Source organism: Anoplophora glabripennis, unplaced genomic scaffold (genome assembly GCF_000390285.2).
Source record: "Anoplophora glabripennis isolate ALB-LARVAE unplaced genomic scaffold, Agla_2.0 scaffold360, whole genome shotgun sequence".
Classification (NCBI taxonomy): Eukaryota; Metazoa; Arthropoda; class Insecta; order Coleoptera; family Cerambycidae; genus Anoplophora; species Anoplophora glabripennis.
Genome location: NW_019416516.1, coordinates 467,031 through 492,822, shown reverse-complemented (window position 1 = coordinate 492,822; position 25,792 = coordinate 467,031). Strand labels below are relative to the sequence as shown.

The 25,792-nt window shown below is 34.5% G+C and overlaps 2 protein-coding genes across 5 annotated transcripts in view; one reads left to right on the top strand and one right to left on the bottom strand.

Annotated features, from left to right (window-relative positions):
* The window catches only part of LOC108908486, a 39,132-nt gene extending 36,201 nt beyond the window's left edge, over positions 1-2,931 (top strand). For both annotated transcript variants that reach the window (XM_018712533.1, XM_018712534.2), the window contains exon 10: positions 266-2,931. In XM_018712533.1, coding sequence (XP_018568049.1) covers positions 266-456 — 191 coding nt within the window. In that variant the 3' untranslated portion in view covers positions 457-2,931. The remainder of the gene's footprint in view (positions 1-265) is intronic.
* A 2,895-nt stretch (positions 2,932-5,826) lies between these two features.
* The window catches only part of LOC108908488 (integrin alpha-PS2), a 129,984-nt gene continuing 110,018 nt past the window's right edge, over positions 5,827-25,792 (bottom strand). For 2 of the 3 annotated variants that reach the window (XM_023454820.1, XM_023454821.1), the window contains exons 9-24: positions 21,581-21,759; positions 21,309-21,521; positions 20,266-20,368; positions 19,941-20,181; positions 19,708-19,874; positions 18,903-19,048; positions 18,633-18,850; positions 18,345-18,573; positions 18,121-18,293; positions 15,848-16,023; positions 15,704-15,792; positions 14,554-15,649; positions 11,019-11,156; positions 10,095-10,672; positions 9,808-10,035; positions 5,827-6,459 (exon numbers count right to left, since the gene is read on the bottom strand). In XM_023454820.1, the coding sequence (XP_023310588.1) occupies positions 6,367-6,459; positions 9,808-10,035; positions 10,095-10,672; positions 11,019-11,156; positions 14,554-15,649; positions 15,704-15,792; positions 15,848-16,023; positions 18,121-18,293; positions 18,345-18,573; positions 18,633-18,850; positions 18,903-19,048; positions 19,708-19,874; positions 19,941-20,181; positions 20,266-20,368; positions 21,309-21,521; positions 21,581-21,759 (4,067 nt within the window). In that variant the 3' untranslated portion in view covers positions 5,827-6,366. The remainder of the gene's footprint in view (positions 6,460-9,807; positions 10,036-10,094; positions 10,673-11,018; positions 11,157-14,553; positions 15,650-15,703; positions 15,793-15,847; positions 16,024-18,120; positions 18,294-18,344; positions 18,574-18,632; positions 18,851-18,902; positions 19,049-19,707; positions 19,875-19,940; positions 20,182-20,265; positions 20,369-21,308; positions 21,522-21,580; positions 21,760-25,792) is intronic. The other variant, XM_023454822.1, reaches the window with a different exon arrangement.

The following is a 25,792-nucleotide window of genomic DNA, read 5'->3' as shown; positions in this document are numbered from 1 at the left end:
GTCACAGCGTAATTGTAACAAGTCGCAGCGTGATTGTAACAAGTCACAGCGTAATTGTAACAAGTCGCAGCGTAATTGTAACAAGTCACAGCGTAATTGTAACAACCCGTAGAAAGTATCTAATAATGCTTTGTTTTGAAATATTGTTTTATTAAATAGGGAAGTTATAACTTCCAACATAACACAACTAATGCACCCATGAAAATGTTGGTTGTAATTGCCATTTCGTCACAATTCACCCTGTTTCAATTGATACTATTTTCAGTATTTCCGAGGAGCTGGCTGTCGCGTTCGGCTCCTTGTACACCCTGCGGCAATTTCGCGCCAAATTTCCCCATCCACCACCACAAGGGCAGTCAGAGGGGCAGCAAAACCAAAATAACGGACGGAAGCCCTCTGTTGAAGGAGCAAGTCGAGGAGTCCGAGGATGAACCTAACAAAGACGAATGTTTATGATTGAGAGATTTTTATTTGTAGGTAGCTATGTTGCGGTAGATCGCACACGATCACTAGTGGAAATTCTTATGGGATATTTGAAAAAAAAAACAGGAAAAAGATCCGCAACGGCATCTTCGGAAAAAGGTGCTTTAGAAAGTGTGTCTGTGATACACGTACTTGATGCTGTAAAATAGTTTAGCTGTATATGATGATCCTATAATAATTTCTAGCGATGAGGGATGTTTCAAATTTTGTTGCAGATTGTTCCGTTATAGAGACCTATCGTACATTTGAACTACTGTAGAGTTTTGTAGGTTCCAAATTCCAATAGCATTTTCTACAATTAAAATCACTAATGGCGGCTCATACAGAGGTTTTAAGTTAATTTCCAGCAATAGCAATGATGTGAAATGTGTATTTTTAGGATATAAAAAGATTATCATTCAGTTTTTTCGGTTTGTGAAAAAGGAAATGAAATTTGGAACATCCCAGCCAAGTTACTATTGTGCCGTTACACCCTTTAATACAATATTTTCACATAATCAAAATACAAATTGAAAGATATGAACTAAAATAGCTACGTCTACTATAGAAGTATAAACAAGAGCGCACCTAATTTTATCGATATTATTACATTGATTCATATTAGAAATAGGTTTATTGACAATAAAGCAGCCACAAATTAAAAATGTTTTCTGTTTATTATTACAAATAAAATTGAGCGTTAAAAGCATTCTCGTAGGTTAAATGTGTATTAAGTCAAGGGTTAGTCAATTAGTGGACGAATTTTAACAAAACATTTTAACATTTGTGAGATACAACTACTCTGCGAACTACAGCTGCGTCCAGCATTGAATTACACCCGCGATATAAAGAACAGCTAAGATCTAAGTTGTTTCATCAGTAAAAAAAGTTTTTTTCGCCCAGGGAGACACCGACCTATTTTCATAGTACCTACAGATTAGTAGGTCTCTTTCCAGTAGGTACAAAGTAATGCTTTGCACCAGTAGGCATTGTGTACTATTGACAGTTAAGACAAACAAACAAACAAACTTTGTAGGTTATGTCTGATTCGCATTTCAACATTTAAATTTTTCTGTCTGATCCTAAATGTGAGTGTGTACAATTAAATGTAATGTAATTTTTACACAATTCCTTTTGCATTGTCTTTTAAATCTTTAGCATAACACATCGTTAATCCCTGAAAGCTTGGAGAAGCAGTACTAAAAACTGAAATCCAATGAAAAGTTCTATAAATTCAAATAAAATATCCTCGTTTTGAAATTAGGGCCTATTTAGGAGTGCCTTAATTTCCAGTTTTACTTCTACGAAAATGCTTTTGACGCGTCCAAACGCACCAGTTTTTGTTACCGCAGTTTGTTTTCCAGTTGTTTAAAGGAAACCTGTCATCGTAACTGGCGTACTAATGAACGAAAAATGAATAAAAACTATTTTTATATCACTTGCAAATGACAAGTTATATATTGTGGAAAAAAATCGGTTACCTGGAGGACGTGTACGTACCCAAATGATATTATTAATTCTGAATGTTAGTTGTGTTTGTGGAGTAAAAAAAGTTGAAGATATATGCCCTAATATACGAGGTGTAATGCTGTAGTTATATAAAAGATGGCTATAATTTTTAGTCTGTGTTTGTTGAAAATTTGTTTGTTAAAGCGTGCGGGAAGTTCAGATATGACGGTTTTGGTTTCATGTTTGGATTTAAGTCGTACTTTTTGTTTGTTTTCTAATATTTTTGGTTTGCTTTATCTATTACATCGCTTTTCAGTTATGGAAATTTAAAAAACTTATTATCTCTTGTTGCGTCATTATCAAAGCTGATTAATTCTGAACTTTTCTCGCAATCTCATATATAGGACTAATCTTACGAAATCTGATGTGGTTCGTGTACGACTTAAAAGTCGCTTAAATCCAGCTTCCAAAACAATTTGAAGCTTTTAATGCTCTCCATAATGACTTCTTCTGATATTCGGTTACACATCACCAACAAAAGAGGTTTCAATGTTTTGACAGTAATTTTTTTCCGATTAGTACAATATTCTTCAATTACTCACGAAGCGATGAGTTCGTGAATCTTATCAGGTTTCGTATGTTTATTAAATTTTGTTAGTTTTAAATATTGGTTCTCTTGTGTGGTTTTAAACCGTTAGGAACTTCATTATTTTGTTATTAAAGAGCAGAACTGGCCTAAGGATTTTGTGTTTGTTGCCTATGCCCAAAAAAAATTTAAGATGGTGAAAGTAGGAATAATGAAGGTTTTTTTGACTCGGACTGTCTTCGGGCCTGTTCTGTTAAAAAGCCTAACCAAACCAAAAAAATACATAATTACGTTAAGATATATTCTGTTCTTAAATATTTTTAGTTGGATCGAATATGTATTCTCCAATTTTTTCACTTCTTTTTTTTTGTATTAGATATTTTTTCACTTAAGCGGCTTTATGTAGAGGAATTGGATAAAATCGAGGTACCTATCGTTTCAAATTGTTTGCTAAATTAAAATGTCATGAATATTTTTTTTTTTTTCTTTTCTTTTGTTTTTATTTTTTTTTGTCTGAATATTTTTTGTATGTATGTAACAAATTATTGTTAAAACATGTATATAATAAAATATTAAAAATATAACAGCCGTCTTTGTTGGGACTGTGTAAAATTTATATTGGATGTGAGTTTAGTTAAATAATAATACCACCCCCTCTTCTGCGCAAATCCTTACGAGAATCGCCATCCAAAAAATATGGGCAATAACAAATAATATCTAATAGGAGTGATTATCCAAGATTTATACGATTTCCTAATCTATAATATGAAGTACGTTAAATATCATTTAGTAGTTTCTGTCTAACTTTCTAACCTCAATTATGAACTACATTAAATATCGTTACGTAATTTCTGTTCAATTGTATAAATAATTCAAAGTTAAAGAAACTAATTTGATGTGGACTGTATTTCCATTAATTATTTAAACAAAATAATCTAAACACCGATTTCCTAACCTTAATTATGAAATAAAATATCGTTTAATGTTTGCCTGACTTTCTAACTTCAATTACGAAACACACTAATTATTGTTCAGTAATTTATGTCTAATTTGCTAACCTCAAGTACGAAATATGTTAAAATATCATTTAGTAGTTTTTGTCTGATTTTCTAACCTCAAATACGAGAAACATTAAATATCGTTTAGTAATTTGTCTCTCAAATATGAAATATGTTTGAATATGGTTTAGTAGTCCTATTTCCTTAAATATGAAATAAAATATTTAGTAGTTTGTGTAAAATTTTCTAACCTCAAATATGAAATTCGGTATTAACATCTGGATGCTCTAGGCGTGTTTTGTTTTTTTCTAATTGTAACCGATGGAAAGACAAAGAGATACATCTAGATAGAACATTTGCCTTATGTTTAAATATCGTTTAGTAGTTTCTATCTGATTTTCTAACCTCAAACACAGAATAATATGTTAAACATCGTTTAGTAGTTTTGTTCCAATTTCTTAACGTTAAATATGGCTGACATTAATCATCGTGTAGAAACTAATTGTTTAGTAGGTTCTATCCGATTTCCTAGCCTCAAATATGAAATAAAATATAGACTGATTTTCTAACCTCAAATACAAAATATGTTAAACATTGTTTATTAAAACTAAAGAAACCTGTCTAATTTCCTGATCTCAAATCTGAAATATGTTTTACTATTGTTTAGTAGGTTCTAGGCGATTTCCTAACCTCAAAACTGAAATAAAATATAGTTTAGTAGTTTCAGTTTGATTTTTTAACCTCAAATACAAAATATGTTAAATATCGTTTAGTAAAACTGAAAAAAAACCTGTCTAATTTACTGATCCCAAGTTTGAAGTATGTTTAAATATCGTTAGTAGGTTCTGTCCGATTTCCTAACTTCAAATACGAAATAAAATATAGTTTAGTAGTTTCTGACTGATTTTCTAACCTTAAATACAAAATATGTTAAACACCATTTAGTAAAACTGAAGAACTAGTACAATTTACTGATCCCAAGTATGAAATATGTTTAAATATCATTTAGTAGGTTCTATCCAAGTTCCTAACTTCAAATACGAAATAAAATATAGTTTATTAGTTTCTGACTGATTTTCTAACCTCAAATACAGAATAATATGTTAAACACTGTTTAGTAGTTTTGTTCCAATTTCTTAACGTTAAATACGTCACACATTAAACATTGTTTAGTAAAACTAAAAATTTAAACCTGTCCAATTTACTGATCTCAAATATGAAATATGTTTAAATATCGTTTATCCGATTTCCTAGCCTCAAATACGAAATAAAATATAGTTTAGTAGTTTCAGATTGATTTTCTAACCTCAAATACAAAATATGTTAAACATCGTGTAGTGAAACTAAAGAAACATGTCTAATATTGCGATCTCAAATCTGAAATATGTTTTAATATCGTTTGGTAGGTTCTAGGCGATTTCCTAACCTCAAATCTGAAATAAAATATAGTTTAGTTGTTTCAGTTTGATTTTTTTTACCTCAAATACAAAATATGTTAAACACCGTTTAGTAAAACTGAAGAAACCTATCGAATTTACCGACCCCAAGTTTGAAGTATGTTTAAATATCTTTAGTAGGTTCTGTCCGATTTCCTAACCTCAAATACGAAATAAAATATAGTTTAGTAGTTTCTATCTGATTTTCTAACCTCAAACAGAGAATAATATGTTAAACATGGTTTAGTAGTTTTGTTCCAATTTTTTAACGTTAAATACGTCACACATTAAACATTGTTTAGTAAAACTGAAGAAACCTATCCAATTTACTGGTCCCAAGTATGAAATATATTTAAATATCGTTTAGTAGATTCTAGCCGATTTCCTAACCTCAAATCTGAAATAAAATATAGTTTGGTAGTTCCTGTCTGATTTTCTAACCTCAAATACAAAATATGTTAAATACCGTTTAGTAAAACTGAAGAACCTGTCCAATTTACTGATATGAAATATGTTTAAATATTGTTTATTAGGTTCTATCTGGTTTCCTAACCTCAAATACGAAATAAAATAGTTTTAGTAGTTTCTGACTAATTTTCTAACCTCAAATACAAAATATGTTAAATATTGTTTAGTAAAACTTTGCTTGTAGGTAAAACTAAAGAAATCTGTCTAATTTCCTGATCTCAGATAAGAAATGTTTAAATATCGTTTAGTAGGTTCTATCCGATTTCATAACCTCAAATTTTCGTATTTGTATTTTGTTACAACCAAGTGGATGTCCATTTTGTATTTAATTTTCAAAATTCATAATTTAATTTCATTATAGAAGCTGAAAGAAATACCCTTTACTATATTTATCGAGGAATGAAATAAAATCTGACGCTTTATCCCTAATTAATTTATTCACAGTTTTGTTACAATTAACGGTTTAATAACAATGACAATAATTTCTCAACAAAAATATTACAAATCACTTTATACAATCTGAAAACATCCATAAGTACAGACTTACGTTTTTTAACAATAACTAAAAAGGTAAACGCGTTCCTTTCAAATAAATAATAATATACAACGAGACCTACAAAATCTATAATGGAACCATTATTTGAAATTTACTAATCAACCTCGCTTTAATCCGTTTCTTCCAGCTGCGGTGGCGACGAATGCATTTCTCTGAACAAAATGAGTCGCTTCTTGATGCGGTCTCACGTTACTTTCTACAAATATAAATCTCGTGGCAGAGTGTTATCAGGCAAAGTAGTAAATCTCTCGACCTCCCAGTTAAAATGACGTGTTAGATGTTACTTTTCTTCTGTTATGGCAATTTAAATAATATTTACTAAACACATGCACGCAATAAAAATAAATTTAAAAAATCGAGTCTTGTGTTAAGGCAGTTATCTTGCTACCGGTTGCGATACGCTCAAAATTCTTAGAGCGCCTCGTCTCCGCTGTGGTATCCGTTGCGGTTCAGGGGTTGACGTTCCGCCGCCGAAGACGGTCTGTTTCTCTTGAAGAAACCACACTGAAAACAATGATGTAACGTAAATTGCCGTAACGTAATAAACCAGTCAGTTTTAAATTACCATTAGCTTTCTTTAGTGAAGATACGAAGAATATAAACTCACCAAAAAAAATTAAAGGAGCAGAAAAATTTCCAAATTATTTTAATGATTTTTGAGGCTGTAACTTCGTGAATAATGGTTGTTTCGACAAAAAAAAAAGAAGCATTTTGAATCTTGAGAATTTTAGTTTTGAAATCTTGATAGAAAATTTTTTTGACCATCATTCGGCGCAATCAAAAGAAATAATGCAAGGCATAAATTGTATAATTTTTTTTTTCAACATGGGCTCCGAAAATTTCATGCTGGCTTAATGAAGGACCAATGCTAGGGTCATTTAACCTGATTCCTCGGCTTTAATTTGATTTTCTTTTATTTTCTGTACGATTTTGTACATTGAGAAATCGGCTATTCAGTGACGTTTCTTTTGATCAGCGATATCTTATGAACTAGTGAAAGCGAATGGAAGGTGGGTTTTAGAACCTAAATCAATCCTTTTCAAGGGCCTTTTGCTATGTTTGAGAATTTTTTTTTATATGCTCAGCAATTAATTTGAAAAAGTGCAAAAAAATTACTTTTTTGCTGCTTTTGGAAAATCAACGACTACTTTGTATAAATATTGCAAAATGTACCAACGTCCATGCCCATGAGGTTTGTAAGTTTTTAAAATATTTGGTCGAACCGTTTTTCTTTCCTGAATCGGCAAAGATTCATAAAGAATTAAAGGAGCAGGTTTATTGTCCATTAAACGTCAACAACAAAATTTTTTTGCCTTTTCTTTCTTACGGTTTGGCGCTAAACACTCATCAAATATCAAAAAAAAAAAATTGAAAATTTTGAAAAACAAATTTTTTATTCGACATTTGAAATATTCAGTGTAGATTTGTAAAAATGAGGATGTGAAAAAAATTTAAAAATTTTTTGAAAAATGATTTTTTTTTCAAAATCGATTTTTTTTTAAATTTTGAACTTGTTTTTTTCGATATTTTTTTATGAGTATTTAAGGTGAAATTCGCAATATTTGCAAAGTAGTCGTTGATTTTCCAAAACAGCAGAAAAAGTATTTTTTTGCAGTTTCAAATTAATGCCGAATATACAGGGTGTCCCACGGTGACGAGACATTAGACATATTTCAGATACTTCGATTTTAATTTTGAAAATTTGGGCAATAGTGTTTTCGGGCATGCTCTTCTCAACTAAAATAATGCCGTCCACCTAATGCTTCTGGTTATACCGGAAGTTGAGGTCATTTTCATTATTTTAAATGGAACACTCGGTATTAGGGTGGCCCAAAAAAAAAAAACGAATATTTTTTTTTGTCTCGTGAAAATATGTTAGTTTATCATGTTTTAAGAGCCCCCTCAAAAATCAGCTAATAAAGAATTTTTTAGAGGTCACTCAAGATTTTTTAAAATTTCCAAAATTGTCAAAAATTGAATTTTTTTTTTAATTTTTTTCTCGCTATTTTATCATTTTCTAGGTTGAAACAAATCTCGATTCTGAAAATTGCAAATCGATATTTTAATTTCTAGGGTTACCAGATCTATTTCGTGACAGACCCGGAGATATGACTCGTTTGTATAATTGTTGCCTAAAATGAAGAGAAGAAGATTATGAAGGAAATTTGGGAGACAAATTGTTTTCTTGTTTTCAAAGAAATCGATGTCTAAAAAAAAAGGACGCAATCAGGAAGTATCTACTGCGTGACAGAGATCAGGAATCGGAATATGTCTTTTTTCCGCAACAAAGAAAACTCGGAGAAATGACATGTTACCCGGAGCCCGGAGATGTACCATCAAAACCCGAAGACTCCGGGTCAAACCCGGAGATCTGGCAACCCTAAGTGTACCTATGTTTTCGAGCGACCTCTAAAAATAAATAGCAACGAACTAATTTTTTTATTTAATTTGATGAACAAAAAAAAATAGAAATAAATCACGAGACCTAAATTTAAAAAAATTAAAAAATTATAAATATTTGATGCTCACAGTGCAGTAGTAAATCTGGCCTCGAGAAATTTTTTAAGTGTCTCGTGATTTATTTCTATTCTTCTATTTCAAAATTTTTTTTTGAGCTGATTTTTTGAGGGGGCTCTTAAAACATGATAAACTAACATATTTTCACAAGAGACACGTTTTTTTTTTGGCCCACCCTACTCTGTGTATTATTGCAATTTTGGATTCTATGTCAATTTTTAGGTGAACTTTCATAAAGGCTTCCTATTATTAAAGTTAACCGTTTTTGATATTTAATTTTCTTCAAAAAAAATTAAAAAGCACTCCTAATTCAAAAAGATGTTCTCTTTCGAATGGTATAATGGTTCCCTATACCTATCTCTTCCGGTTTTTAAGGTATTTACTGTTTTTCGTGCCATCAATGGATATCGCATAATTTCTTGCGATGGCTGTGAAATTTTTAGTGGAAGAAAACCTTAACATTTATTCAAATGCAGACATTCCAAATTTTTCACTCAATAGCCAATATCTCAATAGAAGAACAGAAATAATCGTACAGAAAATAAAAAAATAAAACAAATTCAAGCTGATGAATGACCCTAGCCAAAAAAAATTGTTCTCAGCCCATGTGCAGTTTTGAAAAGAAAAAAATGGTAAAAAAAGAAGTTAAAAATAAATCAAAATCATCGTATCAGCTTCAAAATTCTTCAAAGTGCGTCAAAACTTCTATAAAATATGACAAGGTACAGTCTCATTGACGTAAAGGCATTTATGGAAAATGGAAAGCGGATGTATTTGCTAGGAAGGGACCCGTCACAGATTTTATGGGTCCGGAGCACTTCTGTGGCATAAAAACGTTTTGAAATACAATGCAATACGTTTTAGTAGTTTTAAAATTCGTAAAAAATTCTACAAATCCGCTGACAAATATGGTAAAATAGATCGAAACACACTCAAAATACATCAAAAAGGCAAAATACATCAAAAAGGCAAAATACGTCAAAATAGAATTAGAAATACTTCGGAAATTTCTGAAACCTTCCAGAAATCACCAAATACTCTGAAATACCCGAAAAGTTAACCAGCCACAGTTCATTGATGCTCGTTAGCAAAATGACCTCCGTGAACCAAAGGTTCGGTATGCTATTTTGATGAATGAATTTTTTTATATTTTGAAGCAACATTTTGGAGTATTTCATATTTTTCAATGCATTTCAGAGCTTTTCAAGTGTTCCAAATATTAAAAGAAGAACAAATAATTTTGAGAAATTTAAACGTTGTCGGAGTACCTCGAAATTTTCGTAACGTTTCGCATTTTTTTGGCATTTTCTCTGTCTGCAAGTCCCTGAAATTTACCTTACTAAGAATCCATATCAAAAGAAGCAGCATAACTACGCCGGCAACGGCGGATACCACGTATATCCAAAGGGGCGCCACTTCAGGAACCAGCTCGGGTCCTTTCGCTGGCACCTCGGTGAAAACTTCGTGCTCCTTCAGAAGCTGCCCGTCCTGACTCCGCATATTCAGCTTGCTGATTTTCCCAACTATCATCGAGGATATTTGGATGGCTTGGCTGGAGGTTATCTGGAACAAAAGATCAAGTTTTTTCACCACCGACGCGATTCGATTCGTTTCAAACTCACATTATTCACTTCTCTGAGGTTCAGCCTGGACCTTAACGCAATGGCCACCTCCTTGTCCTTAGTTAAAGTTCCCACGACGCATCTGATGTAGTTACACCTGGTGGCGTTACATTTTACCAGCGCCTGAATCTCTTCGTAGGGATCCAATTCCCTTTTACCCCTAGACCTGCTTTTAGGGTTCGGCCTGTCGGTCGGTACGTTGTCTCTTTCCACAGTGTTGTGAACGATAGTCGGTGGTATTTGGCCCCTCTGCGAGAAACCGCCTTCCACCTGCCAGTCTTGACTGTAGCTCCCGCCTGAGGACGAAGACGACCCGCTTTGGTGTGATCCTTGATGCTGTCCATACAGTTGTTCCCGAAATCCGCCTGAGGACCCAGAAGTTTCCGAACCAGCGCCGTATCCACCCGACAGTGACGATTCGCTAGCCGAGTTGCCTAGATCTAGGGTCTGGACGGTAAATCCGCTACCTAATGCGGTTTCGCCAAAGTCTAGGTGTTGGCCGCTCTGTCCTCCCGATAGGTCGATAGGGATGGTATCTGTCGTTTCTACGGTGTACGTTCTGTTGAACACCACTTCACCTAGTAAGAAAAATAAATAAGTCATCATTTATCATTAATTCTGCGCCATCTGCTTAAGCTCAATTCCTGGAATACTACCAATTAGGTAGATCTTTTGATCATTTATGTATACGAGGAAGAGTAGTGGGCCGACTACTGAACCTTGAGGTACCCCGTGAATACCTGTGTTTGTATATGAGTGTTTATTGTTAATTTGAACTAATTCTGTCCTGTTTGAAAGGTGATTATAATATAAAAAAAAAATTTATATATCACATACTGAATTGATAGAATAGAAACATGTTAGAACGTTGTAAGAAGACGAAATGAAGCGATAAATGTTTACAAACTTGTACATGCAACTTACCTTGAGGATTTCCGGAGTAGTTGTGGTATAGGCCATTTTCATCGTAGTATCCAGTAAGGACGTGGTGTCGGCCTCCTCCCGATAACCTTCCACGGTTGACAAAATGTTGTTCGATTTGGCCTCGGCCGTGCGCACCACCTGATTAAATAAAATTTCAATCGTGTTTCTCCATAATGGGATTGGAGAAGCTTGTTTCCGTAGGGTAATTTACAGCGACGTGAATAATTAAAAATGGGATTTATGACGTTAGTCTTACTTTTGTTAATTTCGAAAAAGAGTTGCAGTAGCTTGGTTTGCGGATTTCTGTGGCAGTTGTCACCGAAAGGACAATTTCCGGGTTGGTCGCCACGCCGTCGGTTTCGAATGACATCAAAAAGTTTCAACCGGCCACTTGGCAACCCGCCCGGATCTTTTCCACCTGAAGAATTACAGTAGCTTGGAGGCTTGGAGTTGTGGCACAACGGATTTTTTTCTTTTTTCAGTCATGTTATACAAGGTGTAACTTTATAGGGGGGGAGGGGGGCTTTAGTTTTTTTTTTATGGTAATATACGTACTCCCCATAATGCCAATTTGAATTTTGTTTTTAAACCAAATATGTAAATAGTTGGATAAAAAAAATTATAAGTAAAGCTAATTTATGTTTTAAAATAACTATTTTTGGTTTTTATAAAATGTAGGTGCATAATAATTAAATAAAAGTCTTTCCTAAGCTGCTGGATTTGAAATATTTTTAAAATTATTTGAAGTTATTAATAAAATGTATTGGTTATTGTTTTTCCAAAGCACTGCGTTTAGCTTGCGAATCTCGGAGTCGATAACCTCTAACATTGACCTAATCTAGGTGAACCGTATCAATCCACCTGATGGGATATGACGACAATGCGCTAGGCCCGCAAAAAACAAACCGCTGATGTTAATATGGTAAAATGGGAAGGGCCAAACATGTTGGCGCTTCATTTTATTTTGTTTATTTTACGGTAGGCAGTTTCGCCACTTTTTGCACAAAGTGTTAGTTTTTACTGGATGCAGAATAGAATTTGAATAGTGCACTGCTGTATTTTATGAAGTTTAATTTTATAGTAAAATATCAAGTGGTATTCAGTGAATACAACATATACCGGGTGTTTCAGAGTTGAATTGACAAAACTTTAGGTAGTCCTACCAAATAATAAACTTAGAGAAAAAAAATTGTTACCTGGACTTTTATAAGTAGAAATAGTAAAAGGGCTTATAATAAACTTAAAAAAAAATAAATGTGGGAGCAGGGGTGGCAGAGGGTTGATTCGGGGGTTGAAAAGTTGTGAAAAATTGTATCATTGGGATTTCTGGCGAAAGTTGACGTCAAACAAAAATATCCAATGCAGAAGTTGTAAATCATGCAAAAATCTACAACTTTTGTAGAGATCACTTTTTAAGATAACCTCAAAATTTCCGAGAAAAATGCGAAAAACATGTTTTTTTCTGATTTTTCGTTTTTCATTTCTTATTTTCGCAAAAATTACTTAATTTTGACAAAACTTGGTGAAAGTATACCTTTCTATGTCTTAAATAACCACAAATTTTTTTTAGAGAAAAAAAGCAAGAGGTTTCCGAGATATTAATTTTTCCGGTCTGACACACATTTCTTTCAAAGAAAAATTCTACTTTGAAAAATCATCATACAGAGTTCTGCCGGTGATCATTTTTTTTCGTTTTGTCATACTTTTTGGTGAAATAAAAAAATCTGTAATCACAGTTCAAAAACATGCTAAAAAATGCAAAAAAACTGACTTACAACAATAAATTTTTCAGTAATTCTTGCCAATTTATTTAAATTTAAAAAAATTCAAAAACCATTCAGTTCTACGGAAAAAAATACGAAAAAAAACTGTCTCATTGTTTCGACCCAAAACTATTTTTTTGCACTTTTTTTGTACGATTGAAAAATTTATTCAGTTTTTAATTTTTTTTTAATTTAAACAAATTATCAAGAATTACTAAAAAATTCATTGTTGCAAGTCATTTTTGAGCATGTTTTTGAACTGTGATTACAGATTATTTTATTTCACTAAAAAGAATATGCCAAAACAAAAAAAAATGTACGATGATTTTTCTAAGTAGAATTTTTCTTTGAAAAAAAAGTGTTTCAAACCGGAAAGAGTGAATATCTCTTCTTGATTTTTTTTATCTAAAAAAATTTGTGGTTATTTAAGACACAGAAAGGTATACTTTCACCAAGTTTCGTTAAAACTAAATTAATTTTGCGGAAATGAGAAATAAAAAACGAAAAATCAGAAAAAAACTGTTTTTCGCATTTTTCTCGAAAATTTTGAGGTTATCTTAAAAAGTGACCTTTGTATTGGAATTTTTTAGTTTGACGTCAACTTTCGCCAGAAATCCCAATGATACAATTTTTCACAACTTTTCAACCCCCCCAAATCAACCCTCTGCCGGCCCTGCTCACGCATTTATTTTTTTTCGTTTATAATACTATTTTACTATTTCCACTAATAAAAGTCCAGGTAACAATTTTCTTTTTTTTTTCCTCTAAATGAGTTATTTCGATCGGTCTATGGGATTCCGCTAAGCAAAATATGTAAAGAAGTTCATACAACCATGGGCCCGTAAGTGTTTCGTTTCCGAGATACAGGATGTTAATTTTTTTTTTAAACTAAGTGCTTTAAAAAACGCTTTAGCCGATTTGAATGAATTTTTTACGGTTTATTAAAACAATTAGATTTGATCTAGAATTTTCAGAGGTATACCCAGCAAGCAAGTCAGTTTTTTTTGCAGAAAAGAATATCGTCCTGTAGTTTTTTGCGGTTTTTCTGTAATATTCATATAAACCTACTAAAAATTTCAGTGAATATTGCATAGAAACCACAAAAAAACTACAGTGATATTCTTTTCTACAAAAAAAAAAACTTGTTCGCTGGGTAGGTACGCCCCTGAAAATTCTGGATCAAATCTAATTGGTCTGGTTGATGTATGATGTTTTAACAAACTGTAAAAAACTTCATTCAAATCGGCTGTGTTTTTTTTTAAAACTCAATTTAAAAAAAACAAATAAAAACGCTGTATCTCGGAAACAAAGCACTTGCGGACCCGTGCTCATATGAACCTTTTTACCATATCTTGCTGAGCAGAATCTCCCCTACGCTTTGTCACTTCAACTCTGAAACACCCGATATAAGTTAATTATTTCAGTGTTTACTGTCACTATGGTGTGTTTGTGCGTCTTCATTGTTAAATTTCTGTGTGATATGAAAAAAACAATTTTACGAATCAAGAAAGATAAAGTTTCACCAAGGGAATTTGAGAAAGCAAACATACGACATACGTTTCTAAAGTTCAAAGATAGCCTCCGTATAAAAATGACCCCCGTTCAAAGTCACACCCTTCCATCGACGGATAAATAGGAACTAGACAATTTTTGCAACGTATTAAATAAGCGTTGAAGCGTTTCGAGTAAGAACTTAGAGAAGTACAATACGGATGCGACATGATGTGTTAAACTGTTAATACTTAGTGTCGTAATAAATAAACCGTAGATACCTTCACGGGAGCCTCCTCCGACTTGGTAAGCGTACTCCTTAATGTACTTACTTTCCTGAACGCCGCCCTGCCGACGACTCGCCTCTTGCCTTCTCCTTTCCTCCTCGTAAAACCTCCTCCTCTCCTCTTCCGTCTCAAAGACCTGACCGGTGGACGACCGATCCCATCCCGCAGCTTGACGATGATTATCTTCGTTGTACGTGATCCCTCCCTGGCCGTAACCGCTCTGTTGCTTTCTTCGCGCCTCTTCCTGCAACCTTCGTTCTTCGAGTTGTCTCACTTGCCAGGCTTCTTCTTGCTTCTTCCTTTCGTACTCTTCCCTTCGTTTTTGTTCTCGGCTCAGCCGTTCCTGTTCCAGGATTCTCCTCTGTTGTTCGGCACGGGCTTGTTCCTCCTGGCTCGTCGTCTGCCAGGCAATACCGGAACTGCCTCGATCGACGGAATGCCTATCGCCAGTGGTACCGAAACTTCCTTGGGTGAAGCTGCCGCCAGAGGACTGACCGGTATTATCGTTCGAATGCAAGGTTTTCAGAATCTTCCCTTTGGCGTCTCTAATCGTAGTAACGTTTTCCCACGTCGTGTGCGGTTCTCCGTTCCTCCAAACGGTATACGATCTTGCTTCGGTATGAACAAATTCTCCGTTGGCGTTCATGGTACCGAATGAATTAACGTTACTGCTTGCATTGTTATGTGATTCGGTAACCGAAGAAGGATTTGTAAAGGTTTTCAGAATCTTTCCGTTGGCGTCTCTAATCGTAGTAACGTTTTGCCAAGTCGTGTGCGGTTCTCCGTTTCTCCAAACGGTGTACGATCTTGCTTCCGTATGAACAAATTCTCCGTTGGCATTCACGGTACCGAACGAGTTAATGTTACTGCTTGCATTGTGATGTTCGGTAACCGAAGAAGAGTTTATAGACGTATTGCCTTCAAACTTTTCGTCTGTGTTGTTCCTGTTGACTACCCCGGGGCCGCTGGAAGTTCCAGCTCCTTTTTCGATGGTCTCGGAACCCGCTAGTTTTCCCGCGACTATCGTGTCTTCGACGCTCGAAGTGTCGATTCTCAGTCTGTCCCATATGGAGTCTACGTGGTAATTCACCTGGAACGGAAAATTCTTTAGTAACAGTCGGGTTTTAATTTAAACATTCCTCACGAGATAACTTTTGTAGTTCGCCATGCCGGGATCGCATTTCACGTTCCCTTTAGTGTGCGGCTCATCAAGTAGATACAGCAAGTCCTCCCCTGAAAGAGCAATACGATTTATTTATGCCGTATTTATCGTATCGCAGTTACGTACCTCCTAGAGTCCGTAACGGCCATAATATAAACACTTCCGCCTCTTGTATAGTCGCCGGTCCGCTATTCCTTACGTAGTACACGTGGGTTACCTGAGGACCGATGTCGTTCTCTCTGATTATCTCACCGGAAGTGTCGAAGGACTGATTGTAGTACACGGTTGGGGGATATGAATCGCTACAGAAACGTTTTATCGGTTATATTTCATGTAAACATCAAATTTAAATAAGTACGGGTGGTATATAACCTACAAAGTATGTGACATGTCTTAAATGTCATTGCTACTCAATGCCTACTAGCACAAAGCGTTACTTTGTACCTACTGATGTAGGTTTGGTTGTGGGACATAACCTGCAAAGAAAATGTAATATCTTAAAACGTTATTGCTACTCAATGCCTACTAGCGCAAATAGTCCTACCAAATTAGATTTTTACATGCCGAAATTTAGTTTCTCTCCCCCCCACCACGCGCATCAACCTGTCGAGCAGAGCAAGCATTTTACGGGGCCCAACAAAATTAAGTGTATTGTAAAAAAGAGGGTCAATCATTCCGGAGTATTTTTTGTATTGAAGTAAAAGTATTCAACTACGACATGTGTAAATTTCAGACCTTAATATTAATAAATGAGGTCGTAGCGATTTTTTGAAAAAAAAAAAAATTTCTCGGCTGCTGTTGGTCGTAGAAAATTTTTTTTTTAGTTCGTGAAAAATGTCAGCTTTCAAATGGCAATAATGCCATTCCGATTAAACAATGATAAGAAAAATATTTTTCGACACGAAAACGAAAAACTCAAAAGTTTCTAAAGTTTGCACAATATTTTGCAATTATACAAAAATGCACTTATTCTATTTGCCAAGGGCTACATATTCTGAAGGTTTCGTAAAAAAATATTTTTTTATTTTAAAGATATATACAGGGTGTCCCAAAATTACTGCATCAAAATTTAGTTACAGATTCTTAAGACAAATGTAAGGGACTCGTATTTTTTATTTTTTCCAAGTGGCCCCTCTTTCGGAGTTACAGCCCCCTGAAATCCGCCCCTAAGAATAATCATTTTTTTATGTCTCAGAACCTTGTACGAGAATCACTAAATTTGTTACACGGGGATTTTATGACATGTGGAATCTGATGGTGCTATGTGTCTTTGGAGCCAAAAAAATTTGGACACATATTTAAATTTCTTAAAAATTATTAGTCCGCTAGAAAGCCATTATTGTTGTCACTTGATATGTTTTTCGTAAAATCTCAAAATGTGATCGAATGCATATTGTGATTCGCCATTTTCCTCAAAAACATTGCGTTTTACGAAAAAATATCAAAAGACAAAAAAGTTTCTAAATTCAATGGCTTTCTAACTAGATTTGGCTGTAACCACGAAAGAGGGGGCAAAAAGAAAAAATACGGGTCCCCTAAATTTGTCTTAAGAATCTATGACCAAATTATGCAGTAATTTCGGGACACACTGTAGAAGTTTTAAAAAAAAAAATTGGAATTTTTATCCGTTTTTTTGCAATAACTAATACATTTGTTTATGAATTGACATCAGGCTGGGCTCAAAATTTTTGTTATAAAAAGTTCTACAACTTTTGTCTAAAACACTTTTTTCTAAAATGTTGTTTTTTTATTAAAAGAAAAAAACTTTTTTGGAATTCTGAGCTAACATTGAGCCGGGGCAAAGTAGTTCATTGGTTCATTCTTGGTTTACTGAACTGGACTTTGGCACAAAAATGAGGTATTTTCGACAATTTGACTGGCCTAAAAGTATTTTGTACCTACTAACAAACGACCCTCTAATCTGTAGGTACTATGAAAGCATGTCTAAATGGTCAATCGTAATTTAAAAAGTATAATATCAATTTTAACTTTGCAAATTTAATTTCATAGTCAATATTAATTTAAAATGTGTCAATAGTAATTCAGGATCATTAATTTTAATTTTTACTACATATATCAGAATACTTGGTGCCAGTAGGCACTAACGTTGAAGATGTGACACATACTTTGTAGGTTATACCACACAAAACGACCTACTCCAGTAGGTATAAAGTAATGCTTTGTACCAGTAGGCATTGTGTACTATTGACAGTTGAGACAAACAAACAAACTTTGTAGGTTATGGCATCGAGTTACAGTGAAATTTGACATATTTTTTATGGGTTACATTGCAAAAAGCGACCTACTCGATAGGTACAACGTACAATTAAGATGTATTTTGTAGAGTATATGCCACCCATGATTTTTTATATTCTAATACTAGTCGAAAAAATGCTTACCCCCTCATTTCAAGCGAAGCATCTATCCAAATGTCGATGGAGATATGTTTTTGGTTATTCGCCATCGTTGAGCCCTGTTCGGGATTCGTGCTGTTCACGAACACGTCAAACTCGTAACTCGGTGGCACAACGTCTTCCTTGGTGGGCGGTTGCAGGACTATTTTAAACATTGCCTTAAAAACGACAGAATTAACACTTTAAACCGCGTCGTTGGCGGGACTTACAATTTTTTTCCCCGGAAGAGGATTGCCAATGTCGCACGACAAAAACGTGGCGTTCACAGGACTGCATAAGATTCCCGGCATGTTCGATTTGACTACTACCTTGTTGAAATTGATATCTTTCGAGTACCTCATCCCGAGCATAGTCTCGAAAGCGTCCTCCCCCAAGTTCGAAACGATTACGTCGAACTCCAGGTTGGTTCCTGAACCCGATAGGTATTTCTTGACGTTGCTAAATAAGACAATCGCGTAAATAAACACCCCTAAAACCTGTCACGTTCGGGTACTTACGATTCGATACTGACGTCCAAGTCGGGTATGCATATATTGTCCGGTCCGCAGTTCTTCTGGACGGTAATAGAGTCCTTCCTGCTCGGTGGAGAATTTAAGTCTAGAGCAGGTCTTAAGTGGGACCCGGGATCTCTGATCTTCCCCGAGAAGCTCGACTCGTCTATTAAGGAATATTTCATTTCGGCTTCTAGCGGCGTCAGCTTGTCTCTCATGTCGCTCTAAAACAGGCGTGGAAATAAGTCAAAGTCAAAACTGGTCGAGGAACGTTACTTTTATGTATATTTTTTCCATTTTGCAGTTCTGTCTGTCCTTGTATAACAGGAGGGTGTCGACAAACTGGTGGGTTTTGCGCGTGAAAAAGCCCATCCTCGACGTATTTGGCTTCTTGCCGTCCAGAAAGTACTCTACATTGAAATCTAAAAGTGGTAAAAATTTTATACGGGGTGGCCAAATGAAAACGAAACAGAGCCAAAGAGAATTGTAAGAGCTTTCAAAACAATTTTACTCAACCCCCAATGCCATTTAAATATTTTGGGGTGATGTTTACCCTTGCTTGGGGGTGAAAGTGGCGGAGTCAAAAATACCAGCAAAAAATGTCCACCATTAATCTAAAATCGACGGGTCTGAGCGTTTTTTTACAATCTTGACGCAGTTCCTGAAAATGGCTGTTTCGTTTTCATTTGGCCACCCTGTATAAACATTTCAAAATCATGAAAGTATATGAGTCGATGGTATTGTGGGAAATATTGAATAGCATTAAATAAAAACTTTATTTTGTCTACAGATTACTAGGTTCACTCTTTTATGTTTGTTTACAGTGTACAAAAAGAGGGAAGACTCATACCGCGTGATTTGAGGTGTCAGTGCTTGTCATAAGCATAAAATTGGGTAAAACATGTAATATTTTCACATTTTACTTATTCCAATAAGAGTTGTTAAAAATGGAAGCCTGTGTGGAAGTTAGTGGACACTCTTGTAATAATCAGGGTAGTCGTAAAGGCTCAAACTTAACAGATCAAGACGAATAAACAACGCTTATAAAATGATTAGACTTAACGTTGAATCGATTACTTACATAATTCTTGAGGAATCCCTTTCCCAGTGTATTTCATACAGAAATCGACATCGATACATATCGCTTCCAAACCGTCCGGCATGTGACAGTTCGTTTCCTTTATGTCTATTTGCTTTTTGGCGGTTCGGTACTGCACGTACGCATCGACGATCACCACAGGCTGAGACCTAAAATATATTATTTTTCACCGTTTTGCAGATATTTTCGATATGTTTTAATTTAATCTCACTCACCTGAAGAAAAATGCTGTATCGGAAAGATAAGCGCCCACCGCCATATCGGGATAGTCGTTGCCGTCCAAGTCCATGCCGCCTGATATCGAAAACCCGAAAGTTTGTAAGGGAATGTTAGTTTCTATGTCTTTGGCGTATATAACTTGTTCCGACTTTTTGCGTATGCCTTGCTTAGAGCCGTAGTATATGTAAACAGCTCCGCGCCCATCGGAACCAGCGTAAGGTGCACCGACTGCAAAATCTGCGAAAAAAGTTAATTACGACATGAAAACAAAAGAATCAATTATTATAGTTTTTTTTTATATTACGATCATTATAGACTGACCATCGCATCCGTCTTGGTTAAGGTCACCCAAAGAAGACACAGCGTGGCCAAACCGTGACTTTGAAGTAGTGCCGTCGATGAAAGAGTACTTGGCGAAGCTATCCTGCAAGTAAAATAAAATAACGCTATGCATTTATTGTCTCGTGAACTAATAACTCTACAGTTTAGATACTAAGGACATTTTTTATAGCAAATTTAATCCCCTTTTTTGCTGTAGTTATTATAGTCATTTACTAGAAAAAATTTTTAACTGAACAGCAGAATATAACTACGGAACTTTTCGGGGGACTATCATCGTCTGAGGAGCGGTTGAGTCTGAAGTGGCCTTAGACCCAATAAGAACCGAAATGAACTTCAGGGAAAACCTAGAGGTTCTAATGGCGGGTCTGCCCCCACAGAACTTAGCCCGAGAATAACAAGAATGGGTCAGAGATTCCTGGCTAAAGCTAAAGAAGTGAAAGGTAATTCTGTACCTGTACCTTAAATAAAAGTTTTTTCATCTTTTCAATATGACTGTTATAGTAAGCATATCGTATAAGACTGCAGTATTCAAGCTTAGAGCGTACTAACGAGAAATAAAGACATTTTAAAGCAGTCACGTTGTTAAAAGAAAAACGGGAAGTTGAGATCTGGCACCTTATTGCATCATGCTTAAAATACCAGTTTAAATGATACCGAAACAAATTAAATATTGTAATTTTAGAGTGAAACTGTGGATTTTGCATTTATTTATATTCAAAACAAGGATACTAGCTGCAAAAGTATAATACAATCATCAGTACATCATGATACAACTTTAGTTGTGAGTAAAGAAAAAGTGACAAGAATAAAGATACAAAAAAAGATCATTTACAAATCAAATTAGCAGAAATGGTCTTAAGTTAGAGCCCTGAGGTACACCCGATGTGAACGCATGTGACTTGAACGAAACACATTATATAACAAATTATGACTAAATTGTGACTAGGCTATAGTTAGAACAACTGCACAACATCCGAGAAACGTAGATGATTCTAAATAATGGTAACAATCTGTCAACTTACGGGATCGCTGCTCTGATGGAAAACGTAGACCCTCCCAACGTCGTATTTGTTATCGTTATTGGCCTCCGTATGCATGGGGGCGCCTACGATGATGTCCAGTCTCTTGTCTCCATTGACGTCCGCTGCCGTTATCGAGTAACCGAAGTAAGAGCCTATCTGTTTGCTTGCCGTTAAATTTTTGTAATTCTTTAAATCCCAGGAATACAGCAAAACCTGAAAGACGTCCGATTTGCAGAATCGTGATAATTAATTAAATAGGCAGATAAGTTTACCTTGCCTTTTAGATTGTTCCCTTTGGGCATACCGACTGCAATACCCTCGTACTCTTCCCCATCTAGGAAGTCGCCAACGACCATGGAATAACCCATATAGGTGTCGTAATCTACATGGTCGCCTTCTCTGGTCGAGAACACAGCTTCCCTGGTCTCCAGACTCTGTTGGTAAACGGATCCTGAAAGAGTAGATCGTTGATTATCTGCTTGCGATTGTTATCGAGACACTCGTGTGAGATGATGGATGGTTGCGGTACTGTTTTAAGATGATTGGCGTTGCGAGAAGCTGATTCTGCTAGTGGTGATAGTAACTTTTTGCGTTCGTTAAGCGATAAGCTGTCTGTTCGTGTTTTGTTGGAAGAGATCGGGTAAAAACACGTAAAAGCATCTGTGGAAAGATTTTCTTCACTGCGGGTTCTAGGAAAAGCCTTCCTTTTAGCGAGATTTGCAGAAAAATTACATCAAGTAATAATCCTTCTATTAACAATAACCTTTAATTTAAAGAAAAAAATACAATACACATTTAGAAATAATGGAAAAATTGCAAATGAAAAAAGAAATAATCCAAATGAGGAATAAAAAAAATGGAAATAAAGAACAATGTGTAGGAATGAAGAAAGATGTGAAGAGCGATAGTAGCTGAGGCATACATTTCTCATATAATTATTTGTGTCACCTTAAAAGGTAAAGTAACCTACATTGGGTGGACACTCAAGGGAGTGCTCTTTAGAAAGCACAGTATAGCTAAGATTTAAAATAAAACATTTGTCTATTAACGACACATAAACACGTACCTAGTACATTAAAACAACATAATAATGTAATAATAAATTACAAAAATAACAACAGTAAAAGAAAGAAAAAATTGTTGGCATGTCTAGCTTAGAAAAGGCGATAATTCTATTCAGCTACTTGCACTCGTATTAGAATTCTGTTTAAGAAAAACAAATTTAGAGAAATAACTGAATAGAATTTCAATTATAGCCAAGGAAGTAAAAAGTCCTAGGAGTAGATCTCATAATGTAAATGTAAAGACTATGTTAAAGCCAAACGAACGAGAAAAAAAAAATACATTAACAAACACTTTGACATTAAATGGAAATTGCAAAAGACAAACCTTTTTTTGTTCTCCAATTTCAAATATAATTATGTAGATATGTGTTTACCAATGTTGTTGATAATATAGAGGGTATTTCGCATGTAGGGGAATCCAAAATATGGAGATTTAATGCAACTACCTTTATACTAAGCTAAGTGGGGTTTCAAATTTCGAAATAAATCAATATCTCCGTTATGCTTGAACTTAGAAAAACCAAATTTGGTACACGGTGTACCAAGAGCATTAATCGACAGAAAGTAGAGTTAAACTGAAGCATTTTGACCACCTATTAAAATGTGACAGAATATTTTAACCCATTAGCGGACTTAAAAAATTATTACTTTATTTTAAGGGAAATTTAATTCTAAAACTTTTCTTACTCCTGTTAGTTTTCAAAAAACTTTGTCGTTTTCGACAAAAACACGAATAACTAATAATACGTATGTAGCTGTTATTTAAAATCATAGAAAATTCAAAAGTTGGCTATGAATTTAAACGTCAAATTTGACGATCAGGAAAAAAGTTGGAATAAGAATAATTTAATAGTGTAGTAACCCGTTTCAAATATTTAAAAAAATGATTTTGATTTACTTATTCGAATAAGAAGAAGAGGAGGAGATCTGGATTAAAGTGATCAGTGTTCTTAGTTCTTACTTCTTATCTTGAGCTTAATATGGTTAGTTAGGAAAAAAAGAGAGGTTATGTGCGAAAAAGAAGCGTTGTTTAAGATTTATGCTTTTATGGAAAAATAAAGTTTTAGAGAAAAATATAGTGTGCTTTCCTGAAATAACCACGCATATAGAGCTCCCAACAATAGAAAAACAAAGAACTTAAACAACAGAAATAACATACAGGGTGAGTCAACGATTGGTTAAAGTAGATTTGCTCCGAATTGCTAAAGTTTATCAAAAAATTATTTCTACAGGGTGATAAGTACGCTACCAGGACACATTTTAAAAATATTTTAAAATATACAGAGTGCTCCAAAAATTTGTGGCAGGCCAAACTTACATTTTTTTAAATGGAACACCCTGTATTTTACAATATTTTTAGATTCTACGTTTATTTTGAAACATTTTGATATAAAGTTTCCTATATCTAAATTTAATAGTTTCTGAAATAATTGGAACTAAATAAAAAATATTGCATTTTTGTACCTGTATTTAACAGTAGCTATCCTCGTTATTTTTAAGAATTAAAACTAGATTTTTGGTACCGGGTTACTGTAAAGGTGGCTTGAGAACGTCATGGATTCAAATTTTGATTAGCGCCTACAGGGTGTTCGTAAAATAATGACAGATTTGAAGAAGTTTAAACTAAAAAATCTTAATTTTTTTAAATGGAACACCCTGTATATTTTTCAATATTCCTTTAGATCTTTTAAAAACTAACAACTTTTGTTAACCATGTCCTATACCTATACTCAATACTTCTGGAGATATTCGCTTAACAATGTAGTGGAGCATTTTTCGTGATTTTCTAATTGTGTTACATTGTCACAAAAGCCATGACAAAATGACAATTATAAACAAAATAATCAAAATTGTTACATTAGACTTGTCAGTGCATTGTTATTGAGATTTTGAACATTAAATCAGTATTATTGAAATTCAAAATGAATTTTACAAGAAATGAACTTATAGATATGGTGTATGCATTAGGTGCAGCCGAAAGAAATTGTCTTCTTGCTCAAAGAATGTATAAAATGGAATATCCTGATAGACGCTTGCCTTCGAAAAAGTCTTTTGAAGAGTTAATGGTAAGATTTAATGAAAGTGGTAATGTTAATTACAAAAAACGGGAAGTAGTTAATAGAAATGCGTCAAATGAGAATAAGGAATTGGAAGTTTTACTTCAAGTTGAAGAAGATCCTCATGTTAGTAGTCGTCAAGTGGCTAACATATCTGAAATGTCACAATCTACTGTAAACCGAATAACGAGGAAATATAAGTACCACCCTTATCACATAGAACTACATCAAGAATTGCACGGAAATGATTTTGAACAGCGAGTAAATTTCTGTACTATTATGAATAGACAAATTGAAGCTGAGCCAAACTTTTTAACAAGAATATTGTTTTCGGACGAAGCAACTTTTAAAAGTAACGGCTTAGTTAATCGGCACAATATGCACTATTACTCAACGGAAAATCAATTTTGGCTACGGGAAGTAAGGTACCAAAATAATTGGTCGTTAAATGTTTGGTGTGGTATCTTAAATACAAGAATTGTAGGACCTTATTTTTTTAATGAACACCTAAATGGTCCTAGGTATTTACATTTTTTGAGAGATGATTTGCTTAATCTTCTTCAAGATATTGATATTGTTGAACAAGGAAATATATTTATACAACACGATGGAGCGCCCGCTCATTATCATCATGATATACTTAAATATATCGTATCAGAATATACTTAAATGACAATTATCCAGAACGATGGATAGGGTGTGGGAGTTTCATTCACTGGCCTGCAAGGTCTTGCGATTTAACCCCTCTAGACTTTTTCCTGTTGGGTTATATTAAGGGGCAGGTATATGCCAATCCACCAACAACTCTTGATGATATGAAAAATAGAATAAGAGAATCATGTAGAAGTATAACTCCAGAAATGTTATCAAGAGTAAGACGATCCTTGAAAGAAAGATTAAATTTATGTGTTCAGCAGGATGGTCATTTATTTGAAAATTTAATTAGATGATCCCTTGGAAGNATGGGGCCCACCTACGAAGGCTGTCCAGGCCTACACGAGATGAGGCAGGATAAAGAGGGATAATCCCCCTCGATCCCAAATCATTGAGGCCAATTTCTAGCCATAGAATAATGGCGCGTATTACTATGGTAATGGCGTAATGGCGACCACCATAGACAAAGACAGGAGACCACTATGCTACGAAATGCAATACTTGTGCATGCGCACTTCTCCGATCTTAGTCATAATCCTAGAAAAATTAAAGATGCGAACTTTCAAGGTCATGTCTTATGACCTCCTTACGACTAGGGATTTTTATAAACCGATACATTACATTCTGTACATTTAACTTATTAGGACTAAGATTAAGGTTAATACTAAGACTAAGTTAGGACTAATACTTTTTTATAAACCAACCATAA